Source organism: Lissotriton helveticus, chromosome 11 (genome assembly GCF_964261635.1).
Source record: "Lissotriton helveticus chromosome 11, aLisHel1.1, whole genome shotgun sequence".
Taxonomy (NCBI): Eukaryota; Metazoa; Chordata; class Amphibia; order Caudata; family Salamandridae; genus Lissotriton; species Lissotriton helveticus.
In genome coordinates, this window is record NC_136072.1 from 29,553,930 (window position 1) to 29,580,115 (window position 26,186).

General features: G+C 43.2%; 1 protein-coding gene across 2 annotated transcripts in view; it reads right to left on the reverse strand.

The window, feature by feature from the left end:
- Positions 1–8,538: 8,538 nt before the first annotated feature.
- Positions 8,539–26,186, reverse strand: part of SLC51A (solute carrier family 51 member A) — a 57,749-nt gene continuing 40,101 nt past the window's right edge. For both annotated transcript variants that reach the window (XM_078667895.1, XM_078667896.1), the window contains exons 4-9: positions 25,282–25,355; positions 22,144–22,302; positions 19,440–19,551; positions 16,557–16,703; positions 15,776–15,881; positions 8,539–8,937 (exon numbers count right to left, since the gene is read on the reverse strand). In XM_078667895.1, the coding sequence (XP_078524021.1) occupies positions 8,792–8,937; positions 15,776–15,881; positions 16,557–16,703; positions 19,440–19,551; positions 22,144–22,302; positions 25,282–25,355 (744 nt within the window). In that variant the 3' untranslated portion in view covers positions 8,539–8,791. The remainder of the gene's footprint in view (positions 8,938–15,775; positions 15,882–16,556; positions 16,704–19,439; positions 19,552–22,143; positions 22,303–25,281; positions 25,356–26,186) is intronic.

Genomic DNA, 26,186 nt, shown 5'->3' on the forward strand with positions numbered 1-26,186 from the left:
TACACCTGACTCTTTTCCTGTCTCTTTATCTCACTCTTGCAGGTTCTTTTTCATCCATGCTTTCACCACGTGTCACCGTTTTAACTGTATCTTCCTCCTTCTTTCTTCCTTTGTCTTTTGTTGTGTTTCAAAGTCGTAGTCCCCAACAATGAGTGCCGTCGACCACGATGTGCAATCACAGACGCATATTAAGCACTGGGGCCCTCCAACTGGAGAGAGAATGTTAATTTTCTTAATTCCTTGTCATTTATGTCTACATAGTATAGTATTTTGCATTCCATTCCAATATTGGAGATTGAAGCCCTCCACTCCCTTAGGTGACTTAGGAAAGGAATGCTCGCAGGTACCCGGACGCAGTGAGTCTGGCTGTACAGAAAGCTTATCCAGCAGTTCTGTTTGGTGGGTGTGTCCATTCTCCATATATAAGATGTAGCCCATGAGGGAACACAGATGTGTTTACTTTAAATATATTTATATAAAAAAAAATAACTAGAAAAACGTGATCTTTTAATGCTCCATTTGGAAAGAGAGTTGCATTTGGTTGTAACATCTCACAGTCAACACTGTCAGGCCATCATGTGATCAAAAGGAGTTTAATTCCAGCAGCCATTGGGGTGACTGCTGACTGAATCTTGAAAGACCTGAATCCCTCCTCCATTCCAGTCCATCTATCCCAATTATATTGCATTGTATTGCAGCATTAATAGAACACTTACTACCCCTATGTGGGGCGCTGAGGTGCTTGCCTACATGGGTAGTACGATACACCTTGTAGAGTGTGTAGTTGTAAGGTTGTTATGTTGTCTTTGTTATGATCCTATGTGGGAAGTGTTTCCATGTTGTGGGTGCTGACCACCGAGGTGCTGTTCTCGTGTTATGGGTGGCAGCGTGTAGCAGTGTGGGTAGATGGTGAACTGTAACAGACAGACGTGCAGTTTTATGTTTTTCAGTATGCAGGTCGCTTTGAACAGCTCTGCAGGTCCCTTTACGGTATTTCATGATATAGTCTGCTTACAGGGTTGTCCAATCTGAGATGTGTATAGTTGTGGTTCTGAGCAGACATGCTTGGAGGGAGAGAGAAGGGGACAATTCTGCTAGGATGAGCATTTTATGATCATCCCATATCTGAGTATCTTTGTGAGATGTAAGAAGCAGCCAGATGTTATAAATATTTGGGCACTGCAGTTGTGGACTATATTAAAGTATTTCTAATCATCTAGCAATGTGTGACAGATCGCTTCAGTTGTTCCCTGCCTGCTCATTGGGTGATGTTTGTTTTTTGGCTGTACAGGGCTGGTGATGGACAACCCTCACGGCAGATATGTACGATGTGAATTTAAGAGGTTTATGTTACTACTTGCTGCTGACCCCTGCATATTATGGTCTTAGCATTATTGTGGGCCATGAATGTTATGTATGCTAGTAAATAACGACACAATTCCAGGGTGAACCATAGGTCCGCCCATTTTTTGCCTACCTGTATAATAAAAGCAGTTTGTTGGTTGAGTTATTTGCAATTCGTGGGTTGTAAGCTGTGGATTACGCTTGAGAGTGTGACTATTTTCTTGGCTCTGTTGTCGGGATGTGCGTGGTGCACTTATCTAGGAAAAAGCCATGTTTTCAACTGTCTTCGTAAGTGTATATGCTCTCGGGTACTTCTAATGTTGGCTGGTAGTGAATTCCAGAGCTTGGCGGCTTGCACTGAGAAAGCATGTATTATGTTAAGTGGTGCATCACTGGAGCGCACTGTTGTGTTTAGTTTATACTGCTTGAATTTTAGTTGTAGGTATAGCAGTCCTTTTTCTTGGGAGGGTCTGTGAACAATGCAGAATGCCTTGAACTTGGCCTTCTCACAGGACCGGAGTTGTGTGTTCTCTTGGGTGAAGGCAGAGAAGAAACCTTGTGGCAGCATTTTGGATGAGTTGTATTTTGTGTATAATGAATGCGGCTGTGCCATGTTGTAGGCTGTTGGCTATTGGCATAATCAAGCTTTGAGAGTACAAGTGTGAGGACGGCTTGCAGTTTATGTTGGTGTGCAAGGTATGGGAAGATGTGACATGCTGATTTCAATGTGTAGAAGGCCTTCTTTGTGACTTTGTTAGCATGCAGTATCAATGATAGGTCTGAATCCATGGTTACTCTTAGGGTTCTAACTTCTTTTGATGTTGTTGGAGGGGCTTCAAGATCCTTAATCCCTTAGCTGCAGCGGCTATTTCGCCGCAGCGCTAAGGGGGAGGCGGGGCCGCGCGGCACTCTCGTCCTCATGACGGAACCGCTCCGTCACGGCCCTCGGGTGAGCTGTGCTTGTGACGGAATGGTTCCGTCACGGCCCCGCCTGCTCTTTAGAACGTCAGCGCAGGTGAGCGGGCCGTGACGGAACCGTTCCGTCACCAGCACAGCCCACCCGAGGCTCGTGACGGAACGGTTCCGTCACGAGCACACAATGGGTTAAGCCATATGGCGGTAGACTGGTTATTTTGCCATTGTCCACAATTCATAATCTCTGTCTTTGCCATATTCAGCGATATATGGTTAGTCTTCATTCTTGTATTTATGGCACGAATACAGCCGGCGAGTTGTGCATTGTAGAGGTCTATCCATTTTCAAAATTATTTGGGTGGAACGGGAGTTATGGTAGATGTTGAATAATAGAGGGGATATGGTAGACCCCTGAGGATGCCACAGTGTTGTGTGTGAGGGGATGATGTGTGGGTTGGTAGGAAGACTACACTTTGTCTGTGAAATAAGAAGCATCCATTTTAGAGCATTTTCATGGATTCCGCGGTCGTGGTGTCTTTGTAGTAGTGTGTGGTGGTGGACAGGATCAAATGCAGCTAATGAGTCCAATAGCAACACGACTGCTACTCCGTTCTTGTCCATTGCGAGTTTAGCTCATCCCAGATTGATATGATGGCGGACTCTGTGCCTCCGGTATGAAGCTGGACTTTTCGCCTGATATTAAGCCATAATGTTCTATAAAGATAGAGAGCTGGGTAAACTCTGCTCTTGCAAACAAAAACAAATTCCTAAGAATGAATTATTTGATATGGGCGTATAGTTTGCTGGTCCTGCTGGGTTTAGGTTGTTTCATTTTGAGGAGAGGTCTAATGTAGGAGGTTTTGAGCTCTGGTGGGAATGACCCTAGTTCTAAGGACTTGTTGAGAAGAGATTCTGGAATTGCGACCTCTAAAATCTCAGAGAGCTCCTGAGAGAACTGTTCTCCAAAATGTTTGCATCCCTGGGCATTTCCAGATCTTGTTGGAGAAGGAACCTGCTCATGCTCTGTACCTCCGGCACTCCAGGGGTGGAGATCTGCCCATTCGGAATAGACTATCTCTACTATAGAAGACTTGATGCAAGATTTTAAGTTGTAGGAGCTGCAGAGTGGCTTTGATCACCACCTTATGATTGTGCATTAGGACCGCCTCCCAGTCTATTTCATCCATACTGCCCGCATTTGCCTCCCATGGAGCTCTAAGTGTAAGTTGTCTGTTCTATTGTTTAGGTGTGTGCGATATGTGTAGGAGACCACTTTACTGGCCATCTCTCCTACCCATATTCTATATTCGATGGGGTTAATATCCTCCACGGCCTTCTACTCTGTGTTCTGCTTTCACTGCATGCAAGATTTTGAAAACATGGGATGGGTGAAGATCATTTTCTCCCTGCAACTCCCCAAACGACTGTATCCCATCCGCCTCTGCTAGAACTTCCAGGGTGGATATCCCTACCCAGTTCCATTGTTTCAGATTTGACAATTTCTGCGTTTCCCTCAACATGTAGCCCTTCGACAAGGGGGGGTCACACAGGAGAGCATACCTCGCTTCCGGCACAGTATGTGGCCTTATGCGAGGCGTCTAATGAGACCAGAGTGGGTCCCAGCAGTGCAGATCGAAAGGGCCTGCCGTAGAAGTAATGCATGTATGTGTTCGGCTCCATAATGGATCTCTCTAACCTCATTGGTGGATCATTTCTAGGGGCAAATCCCCACACATTTACAGTTTGCAGATGGGAGGCCCAGTAGTATACCCTGATGTCAGATAGAGAGATACCCCCATAATAGACAGAGCGTTGCAGTCCTATCCAGGGGACCTCACCATCCCAGAGAAGGGAATTCACCGTACCATATATTTAGTTAAAGAAGGACTCTGGGACAGGCCAGGGAATATTCTGCAGGGGGTACAAGAATTTGGGCAAAGTGATCATCTTGAGCAATACTTTTCTACCCAGATGGCAAACGAAGTCTGTCGGAAAGTCGTGGTGGACCGTCTCCAGGTTTCTCTCCAGGAATCGGGACCGACCAGGTTTCACCTCAATGCCCAAGAAGCGTAAACCCTCTGTCAACATCCTTATCCTGGGTGGAATTCCTTCACTCCACCGCCCCAATTTGTAAAATAATGATTTATCCCTGTTGATCAAGTAGCCGGCACATTTTTCAACATTGCGAAGTACCATCATACCACTGACAGCGAGGAGATCGGATTAGAGTGATAGAGTAAGATATCACCTGCATAGAGCTTGACCTTCTCCGGGTCAAGTCAGAAAAGCCTGTGATGTCCCCACATCCACCCCCCCTCCACTTCTGGATCTTGTGAAACCAGCTCCATCCAATGTCCTTTAGCTTCTGAATTCTTTATATATTATTCCAACTGCACCATACACTTGTCTTTACAGAGGACCTGTGCAGAATTGTAGGACCTTGCTTCCCTACACTTCGTAAAATGTGTTGGAATATTTTCCAAAGTTGCAAATGTATTTTATTTGTAATTTTTGAAACCTTAAAATTGTTTTTTTGTCATTGTTAAAGTTTTCTAAAGAAATACTTTCTTGAGCAAATAATGCATCGGTTGATTTACTAGGAAATAAAACAGCATTTCCCATTTTATGTTGGCTAAACAGACATTCTCCTTTTTTTTCCCTCAGTAGGACATTTTCGCAAAGCATCGTATTGTAATTTATTTTTTGAAAAACATTGGCAGGTTTGCTTCGAGCTCAAAAGGATCATGGGGCATATTAGCAAGAAACTCATTAAAATTGTCCTGCACATCTAACCTGGGCTTCTATTGGAATTCTATAACTCATATTAGCAAGCCCATTTCGCCGTTTTTTAAAACGGCGATAATTTTAACAAGGTTCTTGCCATTATGCCCCCAAGAGACATGGGCAGGCATTAGACTGTATTGTAAAAGCATTACACAATTTCCTCTTCCGGTAGCGCCTCGTTGCTGGCCAATGCAAACTGTGAAACCCTCTCTGCAAAATATACCTTCACCTCAGACACCCTCTTTTATAGTTATGTTTGTTCTAAAGTCACCACTCGAATTAATCTTTTAGTCATCTGAAACATCTGAGGATATGTTCGGTTCCTCTAATCTTGCGGTTGAGTCTTTTGATGTTTGTTGTATATGTGCTCCAGGGTGACTGACACTGAATCTGCTGTTGTTGACTTTTCATCGGACATCACACTGCCATACACTCAGGAGGTCTGTTCCCGCTTCCTCGCCTTGCCTCTGTGACAACTGCATTTGCCAAGAGGCATCATTTCATCTCTCCTACTATTGTCAACCCACGTTCATACCCAGGGTTTTTCCCCTTCTCCAAATATTTTGTCTCTTTTCTCAACACATAAACACAAAGGGCCTCATTTATGAAACGTGACGCATAGCTGCGTGAAAACAGCGATGCGTACATTTTCATTGTGCCCTCCTTGCGACATGCTGGATGCGTAATTTACAGTATGACGCATCATGTCCAAGGAGTTACAGATACGTCAGTATTTCTGACGTGTCAGTAGGAGCAAAAGTGACGCATTGCTGGAGTGTGTCACAAAAGTGACGCAACTCCAGCAATGGGTCATTTCACATGGGGCAAGTCCCATTTCAAATGTGCCTGTCTAACGCCTGCTGTGAGGCAGGCGTAAGATATTGACGCATTTGCGTCCTAGAAGTGACGCAGTGAAATCTCATAGATTTGACTGCGTCACTTCTACGAGGCATACTTGCGTCAGAACGCCCACCCTGCATACTTTATACCTGGTGCAGGTATAATGTGGCGCAGGGGTTTACAAAGTGACGCATCTACCTATATGCGTCACTTTGTAAATATGACACAACATGGCGCATTTTTTACCCTGCTGGTGCGTCACAAAAGGTGACGCACCGGTGGCGCAAAAGTGACGCAAGAGCTCATAAATTAGCCCCAAAATATTGCATGGGCCCACAAATTTGCACGATGTTGTGACTGCTGGACACCACTTAAAGTTTGCTATTTGCAAACACCTTACACCTCTCTAACACATTGAGTATCCCTCGTTACCCTGTCTTTTGGACCGTGCACCTCTACATTGTTTTTGTTGTTCATCTTTTTATCAAGAATTTTTAACACATGGCACACAGAAAGAGGAAAAAGCATCTTGTGATTGTTTTTAATAATCATCTCTGCAACGCAGAAACCCTTGGAGCACGGCAGCCTGTTGTGCGCTGGCGCAGGGGAAAAGGACAGAAATGCGGCGTATCTGATGGATACGGCGCATTCCTGCCCTTTTCTTTTGCCGTAGGGCAGCACAGCAGGAAGGCCGGTGGCGCTGACCTACGGCAAAAACTCATAAATGTGGCCCTGAATTCATCTGCGAAGCCGCACAATACTCACCATATATCTTCGTCTTCTGAGTTTGGAAGGTGCCAGACAATCATGTGATCCTGGGTAAATTATTTACTCTAACTGTGACTAAAAATGTAAATAATAACCCGGTATTTGTAAACCGCAAACTAATCGCCCCTAAGGGTTTTAAGGCGCTGGGGGCCATCGCGGAGATTAAGCGAGCTATTGCCCAGAGTCACATGGTGCTGGGCTGACCTGCCGCCGGCGATCGAACCATGATCCCCGTGCTCCAGAGTCAGCTGCCCTGGCCGCTGCGCCACACCACTCCCTGAATACAAATGTAAATATGTTTAATATAATAAAAGATGTAAATCCCAAGTGATGTAGGTGTGCACTATATAACTACTAATACATACATATATCGCATGAGCTAGATTAGTGAGTCCAGGTAGATATTCTAAAGGAAAAACCTAGGGCCGCTTTTTGACTCGTACCACATTTTATATTTGTCGTGGATGCTCTGCTACTTGTGGTATTTTAAATAGTAATGGGGTAGGTTAAATCTGAATGTTATAGTGTATTCTATATATTTTTATTTCTTAAACTATGGGGCATATTATCAACTACTATTGATATTTATCGCTAAATGAGCTTAGCGATATTTTTTTTATCGCAGCGCATCGCCGGATTTTATCGCAGAGATAACGTGCTATTAGCAACGTTTATCACAAATGCGATAAAATATCCGGCGATAGCGGCTCAATGCGCGAATATCGCTGGAAAACCAGCGCTATTCAGGCATTAATGCGAATAGGGTCTTAACCTGAATATCCACCTCCCATTGGATATACAGGCTAAGAAGTGGTCTGAGCAGGGGTTAGTTTTTGGCGATATTCGTGGTTAGCGCAAATTTTTTTATCGCTGTGCCTGCGTTAATAATAGGCAATAGCGATGTTAGTGACTGCTTTCAGTCGCTAACCGGTTGGGTATACCCACTTTGCATGTCACTTGCGATAAATATCGCTGACATGCAAAGCGGGCCCCAAACCGCTCGCTATCGCCTACAAGCTGTCGCTAACTGATGTTAGCGACAGCTTGCTAATCGGGCGATGAAATTATCGCCGCTTTTCGGCCGAAAACGGCTGCAAAAGCGGCGATAATTTCATATCCCCCGCCTTGCTAATATGCCCCTATGATTTTACATGAAAACAGCCTTCAAAAGGTCTGTGCTATTCCAATGGACGAAACACGTGTCGGGTGGACCAAGTAAATTTTAAGTTTCATCTCTGTGAAGTCATTTATAATGAATATAACTGAGTGAAAATCAAGCAACTTGAGGACTTGGGCTGACAACTGGAATTTAGAAACCGTGGGCAATCTTATGAATTGAAATGGTTTTTGTCACCATCGAGAGGTGGGATACAATTTAAGTTCTGGCCGCAGAAACTATATCGTTTTTGCCAATATTGTTTGTTAAATTGGATGAATTTTTCAAAATCTAAGGACTTGGAGGGAGTGCTTGTGCTTATAAAACAATTACTGCTACAATATGTGTTAAACTTTGAGTGTCTTGATGGTCTTGACGTGGTTTGTGTCAAATTGGCATGGGACAGGGTGTGGGCCATCATCGCTTTAGGGATGGACTTCAAGGAGACTGGAGTTGGGATAGGGTTTGACACTGCCAGGATAATGTTAGCGGTGGGACACGGGGAGCCTGGTCATGGGACAGGCACTTATCAAAAAGGTATGTGGTCAGCAGACAGATATGTCAGCTCTAGGGCTTAGAGGTGGGCGTGGTCACCTGACACTTTTGTGGATATGGCCTCATGCAAACTCTATCCACATTACTCTAATTCCACTCCTCTGGAATATGCTCACATTCTCAAATTTAATGACTCTTTATATGAATCCATCAGCAAAATAATCACATTCTGGGGATTTAAAGAAATGACTTTTAATATTTATCAAGCATAACCTAATAAGGAAATGTGAATCTCAAAAACATTGCTAAAGAATTTAAGGCGGGTAATTGCAGAAAAAAGTATGAGACTACGCTCTCGATTATTCCTTCCAAACGAAGTGCAGAGAAACGGTTTGTCAGCCAAAGTAGGGGATATTTTTTTAATGTCTGAGCTCCTTAAGTTATGATTCCCTTTATCCAGGTTTATTTACAATCCAAGTGTGATCCTGGTCAGACGGTCTCTTCTTGGCGAGCGTGATCCGACCCGGGCTTGGGTACGGCTGCGTAGGGTGTGTTGTCGCTGTGTCTTCTGTAGAACACCCTCACCACGACAGACACGAGGAACATCTCCACGATGAGCAGATGGTTGTTCATAACTGAGAGAACGATAGAAACACAAAGTTAAAAATCTCCATCAATGTTCTAGCATAAAAAAAAAAATAATTATAATTCATAGGAATTGTGATTCCATTCATAACCCAGGTCCACCAAAGATAACATATCTAAAAAGAACACATTTAGAAACCTAACACACAGCAGTGGGCACAGTTTAAAAAATATAAATATTTTAAAAGTTTTATATAGCACTAGCTTGACCCGTAAGTATCAGAGCGCTTTACATACACACTGTAAATAACAAAAAATTGCCTTACATAGTAGGCAGGCAAGTAGGGAAGCAAATCAGAGATTAAAAAAATGCAGCATGAAAAATTAGGTGGGTATCATAGTCCGGTCACCAACTATCCTTGAATGTCAAGAAAGAGGAGTAAACTCGGAAATTGAAACTGTCTAACATTTCCATAACCAGACACAACTCATCGTACAGCACTTAGGGCCTCATTTATGAGAAATGACGCATCGGTGCGTGAAAGCAGCGATGCGTCACTTCTCAGTGCGCACTCCTTGCAACATACCAATGATGCGTCATATTTAATGTATGACGCATCGTGTCGCAAGGAGTTACAGATACGTCAGTATTTCTGACGTATCTGTAAGTGCAAAAGTGACGCATAGCTGGAGTGTGTCACAAAAGTGACGCAACTCCAGCAATGCGTCCTTTCACGTGGGGCAAGCTCCATGTGAAAGGGCCTGCGTCAGTCTTACGCCTGCTGTGAGGCAGGCGTAAGATTTTGACGCATCGGCGTCCTAAAAGTGACGCAGTGAAATCTCATAGATTTCACTGCGTCACTTCTATGACCCTTTCTTGTGTCAATACGCCCCCTTGCTTACATTGTACCTGGCGCAGGTATAATGTGGCGCAGGGGTTTACAAAGTGACGCATCTACCTAGATGTGTCACTTTGCAAATATGGCGCAACAAGGCGCATTTTTTTACGCCACTGGTGCGTCACAAAAAGTGACGCACCGGCGGCGTAAAAGTGACATACAGCCTCATAAATGAGGCCCTTAGGGTTTGATTTTGAGATTGGGAGTAATTAAAAAGCCTTTGAAGAGAACAGAACAATTTCCCTTTCAAACTATCATGCAGCTGATGGCAGGAACTGCACCTGGAGATCAGGAGACCCCGCACACCTCTGGTTAGTACCAGCTACACTCCGTGTCCATCGTCATTTTCTTCTGGATGTCCCACACTCTGGGCAGTCTCTCCTCTTGCAGGGCCAGGCACTCTCCTTCCTTCTGAAGACACAGGCAGCCAGACTTACAGAGACTTAGGAAGAACCTCAGCTTGACTAGCCATTGGCAGAGTAGAGTTGATGCCACTTCTCTTGTAGGAGACTAGCTGTCATGCGGATAACAGACTGATCACACAACAGTCCTTCCGGTTCTCTGAGGAACACTCCCTTCCTTGGTGAAGAAAACAGTGGAGCTGGAACAAAGTAGGCTAACTTGAATCCCACGCCTGAGACTTAGCTGCTTTCTTATTTCAGCTTTTCTAGGTGTACCCATTTTCCAGACAGGGGAGGTGGATCCACTGTCTAAGGCTTCAGAACCAGTTTGGGTTGGTTCTTCTCTATATGTCATTTCTGGATGTTCCAGACAAACAAAAGGGATGGGAGGAATGCTCGCAATTTGTCTAACCACGGTCAATCATTTGGGGTAGCACTGCAACTAATTATACTTTTGCCCACAATGCCAGCTCATTTTGGACCCAGCCATATGCAAATCAGTCTTGAACTGTCCAGTCCGAAGTACGCCTGGCTAGGACCTCTCTGAATCAGAACACAAACAACCCAAGACCAGTTCAGCCCTAATTGGCCCTCAGACACAGCCTTTGTGCAAGGTAATGGCTCTCACAGGAGGTAACAATGCCACTAGCTTCAAGCAGGTATATCCAACACAATTGCACTATGGAGTGTGAGATCTCTTATACGGATTTATGACATTACAACGCATGCTTTTACCACGCATGCCTTTACAACGCGGTATTTACAACGAATACCTTTACAACGCATAGTGCTTTGGGGCGCTGGATAGTGAATAGTTTAATTTACTATTCCAACTCCAGTCCCTGTGGATAGTAGGGAAGGTGTTGGATAGTAAATTAAATCTATTCCCTATCCTAGAGCGCCCCCCAGCGCAATGCGTTGTAATGGTTTGCGTTGTAAAAGTTGCGTCATAAAGCCACTGCGTGTTAAAAGTTGCGTTGTAAAGGATGTTTCCCCTCTTGCACTAGCGGTCATCAGCCTTCCTGAAGCAGAAATCATGGAAAGGGAAGGTCCTGTCTAGAAACTTCCATCACCTTGAACAACAGAAACTGCAGTCTCCCACCTTGCCCCTACAAGCTACAGAATGACAAGGAAGGCAAGAACTTTCAGCCGCTCCCTGCTAACAAGGCTCTCAATGAATCTCTTACGGCAGCACTGTCTCGACTCTTCACTTAAGCGTCTAGATCTTCACCCTCCCGCTACAGGAATGCAAGCACAGTCTCACTGCCGGGAGGAGGCTGTCCGTATCCTCCATCGTGAGCCATGATAAACAGATGCCATTCAAAATGAGTGCCATTGGCCCAATACTCAGACTCTCGCCAGACGCGCCAAGCACCTATTACACACACATGCACTCGACATGTACACGGAATGTCAGTCAAAGGTTTGGGTTCATATTCAAAGCTTAACTTTAGATGAGAAGGCTCAGTAGAACGCGCTCTTTTCTGACACAGAAGGAGGTCCAGGCTTCTTTGAAAGCACCAGATTAGCATGACGCCGCGGTCAAACAAAAGGGCAGGATAGCAGTTTCACGTGCTGTTGACCACTCAGGATAGGGGTACATACTCGTTCATCATGCAAGGGACATCCCCATCCCAAAAGTAATTTTTCCAACCATTGGCTTTAATGTGAGGACATATGCAGACAACATAGGGCATTCCTGTGTTTGAATGTGTCCATTCCATAAAGCCATATATATTTGGTTTTGCCACTGCTTGTTTGTTTTAAGGCTATACTGGAAACATTTGGGAGGCTGTGGAGAAATGTGAGGTTTTCATTAGAAGTTAAAGGCTGAATCCTGATCCAAACAAAAATTTGCAGAGGGACCAGAATTACAAGCTGTGTGATATTTATCAGTTTACCCCAGAGAGTTTCCGAAAGATGCTGAAATTTACTGGGGAAAGCGGCCCACCAAATAGCCGAAATATGAACATTTGATGACTTAAATACCGACTCTGTATGCTATGCCCCATTTTCAAGTCAGAAATCCACAATATGAAGTAGTTACCGTATGCTGTCAATACCTCACCCAGGGGTAATGGTAATTACCGTATGTGGGATGTACCCAATCCTATTTCACCCAACTTGTAATGAAAGCTATAATGTGCAAGACATAGACTGCAGCTAAGGGGGGCTCAATCTATTGCCAACAATGTGGGACACGAGGCGCACTTCTGTGCAGAATTTAAGAGTTTAAGCCCATAGAATGGATACGCGACACTATGTCGGAGTAGTGTGGGCTCTCTTGCACCCTATAGTATGTAATATAGCCTTATAGCCCGCCGTTGCGGGCTATACCGGCTATTAAAAGCCCGCGGCAGCGTTCCGCTCGGGACTTTAACAAGGCAGCGGGACTTTAATCGCCAGTATAGACCAGCTACGACGGGCTATATGGCTATTAGAACATTCTGCCACTAGAGGGCAGAATGCTCTAACAAATTAAACAAAGCCTTCAGGGAGCGCGAGGGGATCGAAATCCCCTCAGGCTCCCTGAAGCCTTTGTTCACAGCCAGAGCTGTGAACAAAGAAACATTGGAATGTTTGTGCTCCAGGCTTATACCAGCCATTATAAGCCCGGAGCACTCCATTGTTTTCAATGGAGCTCCCAACATTCCAATGTTCTTCTAATACGTGACATAAGTGGCTGTTCCGATGCCACCGGTGTGACCACTGAAAATACCAGAGTAGTCTGGAGTGAAGAATGACTTCACCTGGTCAGGCTGATATGATCACTTGGTAACACATTGTAGCTTATAAAAACAAGCATTGGCAAAACCAGTTTATCTTGCCTACACTAGGTCTTGGCTGCAACAATGTTTTTAGCCTTGTTGTACAGAGGTGCTGCTTCTGTGCAGCATGGCTGAAATGTAAAAATAAAAGTACAATGACGCAGCCAGCGATGGACGCGTAATAGTGTATTTTTTATTGCTGGGAGACACGGTAAGGAACATTGAGGGAGGGCAATGCTCGAGATTAGACTGTACCCGACATGGCATGACCTGAGAGGGTTTGCGTCCCTGGCCATGAGTCCATGACATGACCTCTTCAGGTCTTACAGGAGCAACATTCCTCCCACAGGCGACACTTAAAGCAAGCACCATCAAAGAACCAACAACCGGGGCACGCTACAAGAAAAAAATAAGTACCTTCAAAAGCACAACCAGTGGAAGGACACACACTGGAGAAGGAAGCAGTACTTCAGCCATGCTCCAGGAGCGGGACAAACACATGAAGAGGAAGTGAAGCTGGGACGAAATAAAAGAGAGGGGAGAGAAAGAGATGAGAGTGAGAGTGGGTGGAAAGGGAGAGAGGGAGAGTGACATCAGAATGGGAGGAGAGAGAGGATGGATGCATGGGTAAATGGGTGGGTGGATGGATGGATGGACGGATTCGAAGGCCTGATGCTGGAATAGTAACTGGGGAATGCTCACCTTATGCTCCCTCACTCAGCACTATGCGGGCTGGATTGAACATTTTTGTGAGGGCTGTCTTACTTTCCCAGTCTGGCAAAGCTGCTATGTGTGGGGGTGGATGGGCTGTGAGTGTGATCTTGTATACCTCCACTCTGGTGGAGCCCTCATGCACCTCCCATGCTCTGGGGGACCTGCAGTGCACGTGGCAGAGGGTAGGTGGAGACTGCCCCTAGATAAGCATTCCTATCTCACCTCTACCGAAAGACAGACCGCCGTACCTGGCTGTGGGTGGAGGAGAGACTCTATTATCAAGAAGGCGTTAAAAATTATCGCCAGTTTAGCAGCAGAAAACTGCTGCTAAAGCGGCGATAATGGGCTTGATAATATACCCTGGAGAATTCCAATAGAAGTCCATGTTCTGTGTGAACTGGCACAGCGCAGTGCAGCAAGCTCCTTGCTTTGCTGCGTCACAAAGAAAGGGCAGGAATGTAAATAATGAATTCCATTACGGCACATTCCTGTCCTTCCCCGAGCGCTGGCGCACAATGGGCTGCCTAGTTCAAACGCAGGCTACCTTGCACCAAGGGTGCCTCTGCTGCATGCACCGGATCAATCAATGGGCTGCGATGCAGACCCTGAGTAAATGCCAGTGGCTGAGATTGACTCTAGCTCTCCAACCGTCACGTTTTTGTATACTTCATTTTGATGCCCTAAGTGGAATATATATGACCAGATGTTGGCACTGTGCCACTGGAACCAAGCTATACCTGACCGATGAGCCCTAAAAGGGCAAAACAGGTCTTGGGTTGCATGTGTTTTTTGTTCAGGGAGGACCTGGCCTTTAGGCTTGGTCTGGACTGTTCCCACTGGAGCAGGGTCAAGACTAATTTGAATATGGCTGGGTCCAAACTGAGGTGGCATCATGTGCAAATTAGCAATGGACTGAGATGCGGCCAGATTAACGAACCAGAGACTGATAATTCAAGCATTTTCTCCATCACTTTTTGTGTTCCCCATTTCTTGGAAAAGCCAGTCTTCTGGAGTAGTAGGTGCAACTAGACCTATATCAATGCCTATCCAAGATGGCCGCGGCTCCAGTGTTTGTTCCTTGAAGTTTCCAATCCAAGATGGCATCAACCCATTTTACTGTGATGTCATTTCCTGCTTTTTGCATACAGAAGTCTTTTGGGAGAGAAGGATGCATCACAACACATTCTTCCCCCTCTTTTTCACAACATTTGTTGCACATTCAGATACATTTTTGTCCCTTATTTCTCGCTCTTTTTTCCTTCGGCAGGATTCCCTTGGATTCTTCCTTCTGCAAGACCTAATGCTCGGCTTTTCCTCAAACTTGATTCAGGGAAATTTAGGTGTTTTGCTTTTCACCCTCTGCAGTAACCATCAAGGACAATCAAGAATTACCAATCTCTACAATGCGGTTTTTTCTGCAGTTTGTTGCTTTTTCTTCTTAACTGAGACCCTCTTCAGGAGGCACTTAACTCCTTTCACATTTATGACACTGTGCGGCTGACACCATGGCATACAGGAGGACGAGCCCTTTCCTCGGGCAGCCAGTGGAGGAACTGGAGAGACCTTCCCTGCATCCCACCTTGACAAATGCATCCACACCTTGGCAAAGATGGACCTCTGTTTATCTCAAATGTTTGCAGAAAAAGTCATTTCCTTGATCCATATTTTTACCTTTTATGAAATGAAATGAATCGTACTTGTATAGCGCACTTATACCCTGAGGCGTCTTGGCGCTGTACGCATACTGCTGTGGAACCCTTCCTGGCTTATCCCTGTGAAATGTCCACTCCTGGGCACCCCCAAGGTGAAGCCAGGCCTCCCAGCGCCGCTGGGGCCGTTGTGGAGATTAAGCAAGCTATTGCCTAGAGTTGCAGAGTGGGACCCATGATTAGACTAGGCACCGAGGCGAGAATTATCAGGTCCGGGGAAATTGAATCCAAGAGCCGCCGAGGCGGGAATTGAACCCTGGTCCCAGGCCAGACCTCTGCATCAGGGTCTGCCGCTCTAACCATTGAGCCACACTTCTCCACCTCAGTGATCCATCTAAGACTGCTGTAGACAAATATGCCTGGATCATGCTAGGACTGGTCCCTTTCGGATACTCACGCTGTGACCTGGCTTTGGAGGAGTACGGAGGGGCGCAGGCCACTGTGCCGGTGCTGGCCAAGATGGAAAAGATGGAGGTCTGCAAAGCACTGAGGATGAGTTGAATCTATAGGGTCAAAAAATGTTAAAAAGAGTGTAAACATAGGCTCGCTTCATGCATCAGTTTAGATCTCTTCAGCATTCCCACCTTAAGTGATCACTCATTTGAGAACCCATCTACCCTAGCATTCCTCTGCAAATCTGGCAAAAAACCCTTCTTTAAGGCCAGTATCTTCAAATACCAGCTCATACTCTTTTCGGGGCCGCCTCCTACAAAATCTACCACTTTACGCACCCACTTTCTATAGCCCCCTCAAGCGTCCTTCAGCACCCACCCATTTCAAACCCAGCAAATTCAGCACTGGTTCACTTCAGCTCCAGCCCTCTGCAGACCAATCAACTTTAATAGCCACCTAGCACACCATTCTTTATGCCGACCCACTGGAGTATTCACCCTCTTGTGCATCCGCCTACTCCAGCAGCAACTCATATCAACTGAAGCATCCCTCGCTTGCTCATCCACCCATTTTCGCACCAAACATTTTTGGGTATTTTAGTGTTTAATTCCTTTCCCACCCAATGTGTTTCTGGGCAACTCATCAATGGATAAACTCAAGAACCCCTTTGGTCTTCCCCAGGATTTTTAAGGCATCGACATTCTCTACAATATGGACCTAGTACTATAGTTTGCGTTTCTTAGGTTATTCGCCAAGATTTGACAGGAAACCGTAATCTTTTGTACCTGAAAACAAGCAAACTTTGCCCCTATGTTTTGCTCAGCCAGATGTAATTTTGCTTCTCGGAACAGGATACCGAGGGGCCAGAGGGCGAACATGGTGCTCACGCCCAAGGAGGTGTTAATCCACAGTGCGGTACTTGTTGACGAGACCTGGAACACAAGAAGGCGGATGTAATATGTCATGCTTTGTTATAAGCAGTTGGTATACGTCAATCTAACCGATCGCTCCACATAGGGATCACAAATAGGGATTGGGAGAGTCACACAACACATTTACTGCACAAAAACAAAGTCTGTTCTCATTACTATCCAGCAGATCAAGTTTGAAATCCATGAGTCTAGAAGACCACACGTTATTTTCAAAGTATTCTTTATTTCATATCACAAAATTATAGAAAACACAGCCAACGCGTTTCTGTCCTAGAGAACAAGTGGGACTTTTTCAGGGCTAAAGTAAGCTCTTCAACAACAGTTAACTTTCATGATTTCAGAAAAAAAAAAAACATTTCACAAATCCAGCAGTCCCCTTTTTGAATTTCGAACAGCACATCAGATTGTCACCTCAAAATGTGGCAAATAGACGTCATTTTGTTATGTTCACACTGGTATGAGTCTCTGCATGGAAAAACGAAGCCACGCGCAATTTAATCAACATGGCGTTCTAGTTGTGCTTTCCATAATTTTGTCATATGAAATAAACAATACTTTTAGTACCACACTCGGTCTTCCAGACTCATTGATTTCAAACTTAATCTGCTGGATATTAATGAGAACGGACTCCGTCTTGGTGCAGTAACTATGTGTTTTTGAGTGCCGACACATATGCCACAACCATTCAACAAAACACACAAGAGGATGGACGGAATGTTGCACAATGGCAAAACATTCACCCCCAATCACAGATCTGGGTTTAATCCATTGTTATTTTGCTCACCACGCCACCCCAGTTCAGACATGGCCATATGCAAATCAGTCTTGACCCTGTGCCTCATGGGAACAGTCCAGCCCGAACTGCCAAGCCATGTCTTCCCTGGACCGGAATCAAGCATCCTAGGACTGGTTTCTGGCTATCAGCCTTCATCAGCCAGGATAGCTTGACTCCAGTGGCGCAGTGAGCACGGGACTGTTGTTTTTGCATTTGACAACCATTCAAATCAATAGCTCTAAAAAGGTATTTGCTCCACAATGGATTGTCAGTCTTTGGGTTGGAAAACTTTCTTCCTAAAATTGAAGAATGTTTGTAACCATGCATGTTTTGTTAAAAAAACCGACTGAAAGAGACCGTCCCAACTTATCAGGAATCCTATTGGTTCAGCCCCCCAACAATTAGAGACAAGGACTTGTGTGCACACTTTGACCCCTTCTGAAGATCGGATCTGAAACTTCCACCTGCTTGACCAGATCCACTATAACATCAGGTGTTGTTTCAACCATGTTAGTAATCTTCAAGAACTGTTGCGTCATCATCAGTGATGCAAGGTTGCAAGCCATCACAGGTTGTCCTTTTACAAAATAAGTAAATACAAGATTGATCATGGTTGGCATGAACAACAATACATCTGCCTAGGTTACTTCTCAGACACTTCAGTGTCTTCAGGATATTCTGGGGTGCCCATGCCTGGCAGGTCCTGGTACCCACTCTTTCGTGTAACTGTCCTGCCAGATGGATTTCATTCGGACACAAGACAAATTAAACAGAGGAACAAAAAGATCTCCTTTATAAAGCAATGAAAAGAGGACATTCCGGAAAGCAAATATATTCATACCAACTCCGCGTGGAGGGGATTTGTAAAGAACAAACACACTGATTTTAAAGACAAATGTGTATACTAAAGACTACAATTATATTTTAAACTGTGCCAAAAGATGTATTCATATCCCAATGAAGGCGAACTATTTTGAAAAGCTGAAAATCTGAGATTAAAATCAATAAATAATGTAGTGACGACCTATGACAAGTTTGCAGATACGAATAAATTGATCAAGATCTCTTTGAAAGGTATGATTAATACAGTAAGAGGTTTAACTTGTCGCCCACCGGGGATATACCTAGAGTATAAATGACTGTAAGAGATGAGCTGTATTAAAGTGTGGCAAAGTATGTGACTATGATCTAGGAATATGGTGTATGTCAAATTATGTTTTTAAATTAAATATGAAGAACAAAATAAATAGAAAATATATAGATAGATAGATAGATAGATAGATAGATAGATAGATAGATAGATAGATAGATAGATAGATATGTGAGATTTTAGCACAATACAGTTATGGTAAAAGGCCGGAGGATGAGAGTGTTGAAATATTGAAATATCATCAATTACAGAAGAAGCAGCAATATTTCATTCAAGTCCTTAGGCATGCAGGCATATTCTTCCCTAAGAGGATTTCTTGATATATAGATTTTTGGAAGGTATTGGCTTGTACTTCTGCAGCATTCCTTATTGCATAATGTAATTATTTCCCTAACATTTAGTTATTACACAAAGTACTTAATCTGTAGGTTAAACTGTCTGATGTTTCAATTTCTGCAATCTTTAAAACAACTTTCAGCTAGAAGGGTGCTGCATTTTTGTCTTTATACACTTGGTAGGCACGGACGGATAAGTTGCATTCAAAGGGTATCTATATTCCACCTATTTAAATAATAACATTACACTTTATGGGCAAATTAATTCAGTATCTGGAAACGGGCATGTTCCTCTAAAGATTTGTGAGAACAAAAGTAATATTACTCAGCCAAGTGGTGCACATTTTTCTTGGTCACTGCCCAAAATGGAATGAAGAGAAGTGGTCAAGATTATTAGCTATGCTTCCTACAACTTTATCGTTTAATATCCCGTCATCCTGCCATTGTTAAATACTTTATTTTAAGACCGCACTTACATCTTCTACATCGTAGATTCCGTCTGTCCACAGTATTAGACCGATAAAGGCACAGAGGGGCTTCAGAAAGGAGAACTGGAAAACGCCGACAATGAAGAGCCTGAGCTTCCCCCTGTGGAGATAAATATGCGACTATTAGGCTTCTGGAAGGCAAACAGTTTCACAAGGATCCTGCAATCCCAGTAACCACATGTTCTGTAGGGTCTGGTGCTTCCCTATGTGGCCAAACAACCAAAACATGCTGCCATATCCATCATGGCCTCTTTGATAATCCACATATGGGGAAAAATAATTGATGTGGTTAAAACACCATTTGCAGTAGTTTAATGAATAGTTCAGAAGGGTAACACAACAGTTGATTTTTTGTGGGAATGATTCTGTGAGTGAGAAACCCTAAGCCAATGCCTTCATGCAGCTTGCTTGAACTGCATGGAATCATTAGCAGGGCAAGGCATGGAAACTATGCAGGCGCCCTGACTGGAAAGTGAAGCCAGAGGAGACTAGAAAACCTGTTTCTATGGTCCACCTCAATCTTCCAGTACGGTCTCTTCTGGGAACCACATACCCCGTCATTCAGTCCCAAGAGCAAGTCCTGAGAACCTGCATGTCTGGGTGTTAGCATCATAGTCATAACTGGGATCACACACTTGTCAAAGAGTCATTTTCGCTTGCAACACCTATAGTTCCCCGACTTTGCTGTATATTGTAAATGCACTTACAATGCTATTTAACAGAGATTTCTCAGATTAGGGTGTCTAAATGGAATGCACAAGACATGTATGTGAGCCTTATGTCTCCTGATTATGGATGGAATGTATGCAGTAGTTAGTCAGGGAGTTGTTAGAACTTGTAGAAAAACGTTGACCCTTTTGGGCTGAGATATCGCTCAAAACATGTTGGCAAAAGAAGTGGATTAATGAACTACAGCACTTTCCCCTGGATCTCTGCTACAGTCCACGCAAACAATTATTGAGGAACTTTCTGCACAAGTTTGAGTCTGCTGTAGTGGCATTCACCTACTTCGGTACAGAGAGGACACAGATGAAAAAGCATGCCACAGTACGTGGGTAAGGCGTTCTTTCCAATATCTTTTGGATCTCTTCAGGTTTTATTGATTAAGGAAAATTAAGACACAAAAACGTTGCTATGGGACCATTCTCCCCACTCGAGCACCATTTGTGATATTAATTGGAGTTTTTTTGGAGGCCCGCATCCACCAAACACTGAATGAGACCCCTTTTTCCCTAAAACATTCTTTAAGTTTCTTTTAATACAATAAAACACATTTAATAAACTCAAAATATTTTACACACTTTAAATATATTTTCAAGTCGAATTGTTATAAATTCACAATTTTCTTTACATAAATGCTTAAATGTTTTAATATACACATTTCACATTTTTAATGCACCAAAAATGTGGATTTTACTGCGAAAAATAACTTCTTTCCATATTTTGTAAACAAGTGAAATGTTCTTACAGTTCCTCTTAAGTTATATCATACCAGATGAGAACAACAAATGCATTCCTGTAGTTTTCGGTACATTACAATACTTAGAGTGTTGCACTTTCCATTATAAATCTGGGAACACAGATTACTTTGGCGGAGAGAGTACTCCATTGCCATTGTGATACAGTACCCTCTCCGCCAAGCTCTAAATTGATAATGCAATAGATGCTACAAGACACTGAAAGAGCAGACAACTTTACAACCAGTAGTGCCGCTCGAGGAATCAATGATTTGATTGATTTGGGTCCGTTGCTTCAACAAAAAGTCACTAATAACTTCTGGCCTGATTATGATCTTGGCAGACAGGGTTACTCCGTCACAAGTGTGATGGGTATTCCGTACGCCAAATTACAATTCCATTATATCCTAGGGTACTTGTAATACACCCGTTTGTGACGGAGTATCCCCTCCACCATGATCGTAATCAGGGCCGTGGTCACAATTGGAGAACAAACCCAGACCATGTCCACTGTGACAGATGTTTACACTCACACTCACTACTCTGTTTTACTGCTGCTAAGATCAATATCTTCCCAAACAACCAATGAACTATGAGTGCCAGTAAAGAAGAAAATGAACATCTTTTATCTTTGAAGATAATTGCCTAAACTCAGGGTTAAATGATGGATTTAACATTTGATTGAAGAAAGGTAAGGCTGAAGAAATTAAGGATTAAACAAGAGATTATAAGAACAACCCAAAGTGTCCTCTAAGGTAACCGTAAAACCAACAAATTACATCCATTATTAAAGGGGAACAATTCCAGACGCGATAATAGAGTAAATGTAGCAACAACTTCAAGACAAAGAAGGGGGGGCTTTTTTCCCCTGCAGCATCACTGCCTGTGGAGGAAAAGCTACTTCCCTTGCTGCAAATATTGTCATTAGGAAAGACTTCTGGGGCCATATAACAAAGAATGACTGTAAATATCAAAACACAAAGAAAAGCAGCAAATATCTAAACACCAAGAAATTCTACAGTGTTGTAATCAGAAATAAAAGCTACCACTATCTGAATAAAACCAACAATAAAACTACCAGAAAGCAAACAGACCACAAATACTATAATAAGATAAAAGAGTACCATTACTACAAATATTGGAAAAGACAGGAGTGAATGAACCACTTGAGTCTGAAATAGGACAGTAGGAGCTCTCAAGAGGTTCTGTTGGACTTAGACAAGGTGCTCACTTACATGGTCATCCTGGTGGGCGGCAGGCAGGGGCAGCAGCAGCAGCACGGGCCAGTGTTGATTGGCAACCATTTGTCCTTCAGCCGTTCCACGAGGGCCACCTTCCCGCCAAAGCCCTGGATCATCATGAGGAGCAACAGGTAGAAACAGACGGAAAAGTACCTGTGGAAGAAGAGCAGAGCTGAGCAAGGCATGCGCGGTGGACCCGGCAGCCTCCCGCAAGAGAGCGGAGGCCGGCCTCCGATGGCCACCGGTCAATGGAGCAATCAGAGATCAGGCAACTTCTCACAAGGCATGTGACCTCTACAGAGTGGGTACTTCAGGGGCAGGGTCAGTCACATGTCAAGCAGGATAACCCTCCCCCAGCCTAACCAAACTATCAATTTGCTGGTCAAGAAGTTACATGATTTCCTGAGACTCCCAGAGTGTGGATTGACAAGTAGTTAGACTTCTAATTTGCACGTGTGCAAATGTAAATTTAGCAAATTCACTAACTGTGATACATTTCAAAAAGCTTCAAAGCAATTGTGCTACCACAATGCATTAATAAAAGCTAATATTCAGAATTCATAAATATAATTTCATCAGTAAACAGATGACCCAAGATACAGAGCGCTATCGTGATAGCTAGGGATCCCTGTCATGATATGAATACATCTCATGACAGACAAGGATCTGTGTCATTTCATCTACGTGGTTTTCGCCAATATGTCTACTTATGGTTCATGCTTCATCGCAAACTGTTTCACTTCAATGATGGGTTATGCTATATTTAAGTCTAACTGGGGGAAGTTTGAAAATTAATGTAGATTCACAAATAAATGTAGATTCACAAATAAGTATTTCACTCTACCACAGCAATGAGGCTGATCCTAGCCCTAATGTTCGACCTTACCTAACCAATAAATCAAACATGTGCCTGTACCCCATTAAATCCTTAATAGTGGCTGTGAACTAGAGCCGATACCTCGACCTCAAGCTGCACTCTAACGTTGACCATAGATTCTCACTTTATCGATGGCCCTGACCGGGCTCCCGCTTGGACCCAAACCATAACCTTAGATCTGATTCAATTTTAGCCTTATTGATGACCCTGAGCCTAACTCTAGCCTTAACGCTAAACTAAGTCCTGACCCTTTTACTAAACCTGCCCCTAACTCGGACCCTAACCTTAAACACTTTAGTCCTTAGGTCCAATCTTTATCCCAGATCTGATCCTAACTAACTCCAAACTATCACCATCCAACTAACTCTAAACTATAACCATCCAACCAACTCCAAACCATAACCATCCAACTAACTCCAAACCATAACCATCCAACCAAGCTTCAGCATAAACTCTGATCACCACCCACAGAAAAGAAGGGATGGGTAAAGTGATACATGTGCAGGCCATCAGGCAGTAGTAATCGTTTACTACATTTTCTCCCAAGCACTCAATTGAGGGCAACAATTCAGTTCTAAGCCCATTGGCCTTGGAAAAATGCATCTCCAGTCCCTCCCTACCAATCCTTCTTATTTGCTCTACACTGTTGCATTTTTTTTAAAATACAGTACAACTTACTGCTGTTTTCCCTTATCTGAGCTTTCAAAATAACATGCGTTTTCTCAGTTTAGTTCCAGATTAAGCTGTATTCCTGGGCGGGATACCACATTATCCAATTATAACTGGCGTGAACACCAGACCTGGTTTTACTGCTTAAGAATAAGGGGCGAACAACTAACCCTGAGCCCTGGGTAGGACAAGTAATAAATGCACAAGGGTGTCTCTTGAATTCAACAGCAATAGTTGCACAAACCTGGTTTTACTGGGCAGAGAGCCAAGCCTGGAAAATCACAATTGGTTGAGATTGCAAACGTAGCCTGGCCTTGACCCCTAGCTAGTTCCCACCTGACCCTCTTCTATGGGATGGGGGAGATGACAATGCTCCTATCTGCCAACAGTGATGGCCCTGGTCTTTGAATAACATAGCAATACATAACGTTGTTCATTGACAGTGCAAATATCAGTGTTAAATTGTTTGGTACCTGTGAAATTTACACAATTTACCCTCACCTCCCTTCTTCTCCTCATCGTTCAGGAAGCAAAAATAGTTTTTTTTCCGGCTACACCTTTTAGGGGCTTCAACCCATTTTTTCCCAACTTTAAACCCACTTGTTTCTGGGGTTTTTTATTTACTTTTTGGTCTTTTTTATATTTTTGGCTAAAACTCCAACAATTTGCGATGCTTTTGGAAAAAGAGGCTATGCAAACAAAAAATTGTGTCAAAGGAATGAATACAACAAACTAGACTTGAGTCGAGTACATTTAATTACTCTCTCTAGGATGACTATTGTTCATCATGAATATTTCTAATCTATTCAAAACGGCAAAAGTGTCCATCAACAGTGGAAAGCAACCACTCAATACAATTATTCATACATACATGAAATCAATACAAAACTAAAACATATAACATAACCCACAAAAAAAAAAGCAACATACCGATATAGGAAGGTGTTGTTTGGCACAAGTAAGTGATTTATTGACGATTCAAGAGTGGCCTTACAGCGTGTGGTCAGGTTCCGGCTTTATTTCTGTATCTACGATTTATGTGTATAACCCTGTCCTGAAGAGGCCAAAGAGAAAAAGGCTGAAACGTGGTCACGTCAACAGTCAGTTGGAGGGATCTGCATAAATTATTAATTCATTGGAATTCTTATGTGCCATAGTAGAGTCAGATCTACTTACTACACAGCCATTCTAAGGCACATGGGTGAGATTTCCTCTGAGTGGTTCTCCTTTATTGTATAAGAGGACACTCACATGTACATATGTATATATATATATTTTTTTGTGGGTTATGTTATGTTTTATTTTTGTATTGATTTCATGTATGTATGAATAATTGTATTGAGTGGTTCCTTTCCACTGTTGATGGACACTATTGCCGTTTTGAATAGATTAGATATATTCATGATGAACAATAGTCATCCTAGAGAGACTAATTAAATGTACTCGACTCAAGTCTAGTTTGTTGTATTCATTCCTTTGACACCATTTTTTGTTTGCATAGCAATTTGTCCTTTACCCAGGTATCAAAGGGTTAGTTGGGTATATCCCTGTGGATTGGAAAAAGAGGCAGCAACATTGTTACTTACACACTGATTCCTAATTCAACAAACATCATGGAACGTGGTATCCAGAGGCCAAAACATGAGCAGGCCGCGATCACCTGTGGAGGAAATGACATGGGAGCGTAAACCAGTGACGTAGACACGTGATACAAATTACAACTTAATTGACTTTTCCAATCCTTCGGAGTTAAAATTGTGGCTATGCCAAAAATATAGGATTTCGACTCAAAGAGAAGAATGCAACATACTTAAGGCAATACATCGCATTCTTGTCCTATCCCATGCGCTGGCGCACAATGGGCTGCCTAGTGCCAACGCAGGCACCCTTGCACCTTGGAGGTCTCCACCACCAATGGTAAAGTATAGGGAAAAGAATAAAGGTTCTTATATATATATTTTTTTTTTCATTAAAAATATTTTCTGATAAATCTTCATGTAAATTTATTTTATACACCTATTTCAAAAGTAGAACACAATGGAAAACAATGGCGCAGCACTAATAACTTCATTATTGAATAAATATTTAATGATTTTAAATGTATTAAATTAAAATAATTTTTTTAAGATTTATCGGAAAACTAACAATAGAAAAGCTCCCTAAACCCCTCCTTACACCTCCTTTAGCAGCTTGATGCGCCTAAATCTCTCTAACCCCCTCCCATTTAGTAGTAAGTATTCCCATTTTCCAGCCTCTCCTATGTCCATATCACATTTATAACCAAAATGTTGGCATGTGTGTGCAGGGATCACCACAGTCGGGTGAAGAAATCAAAGTTAGGAGAGGCAGAGGTGGAGTCCACCGCACATACGTTTGTGAATAGCATTTTGTAGTATGTCAGTGTACTGTTGTAGTTCTACCAAACATACTACAAAAATAATGTGAAAAATAACAGACGGGAACACTGAGGATATGACTGGTTGTTCCCATA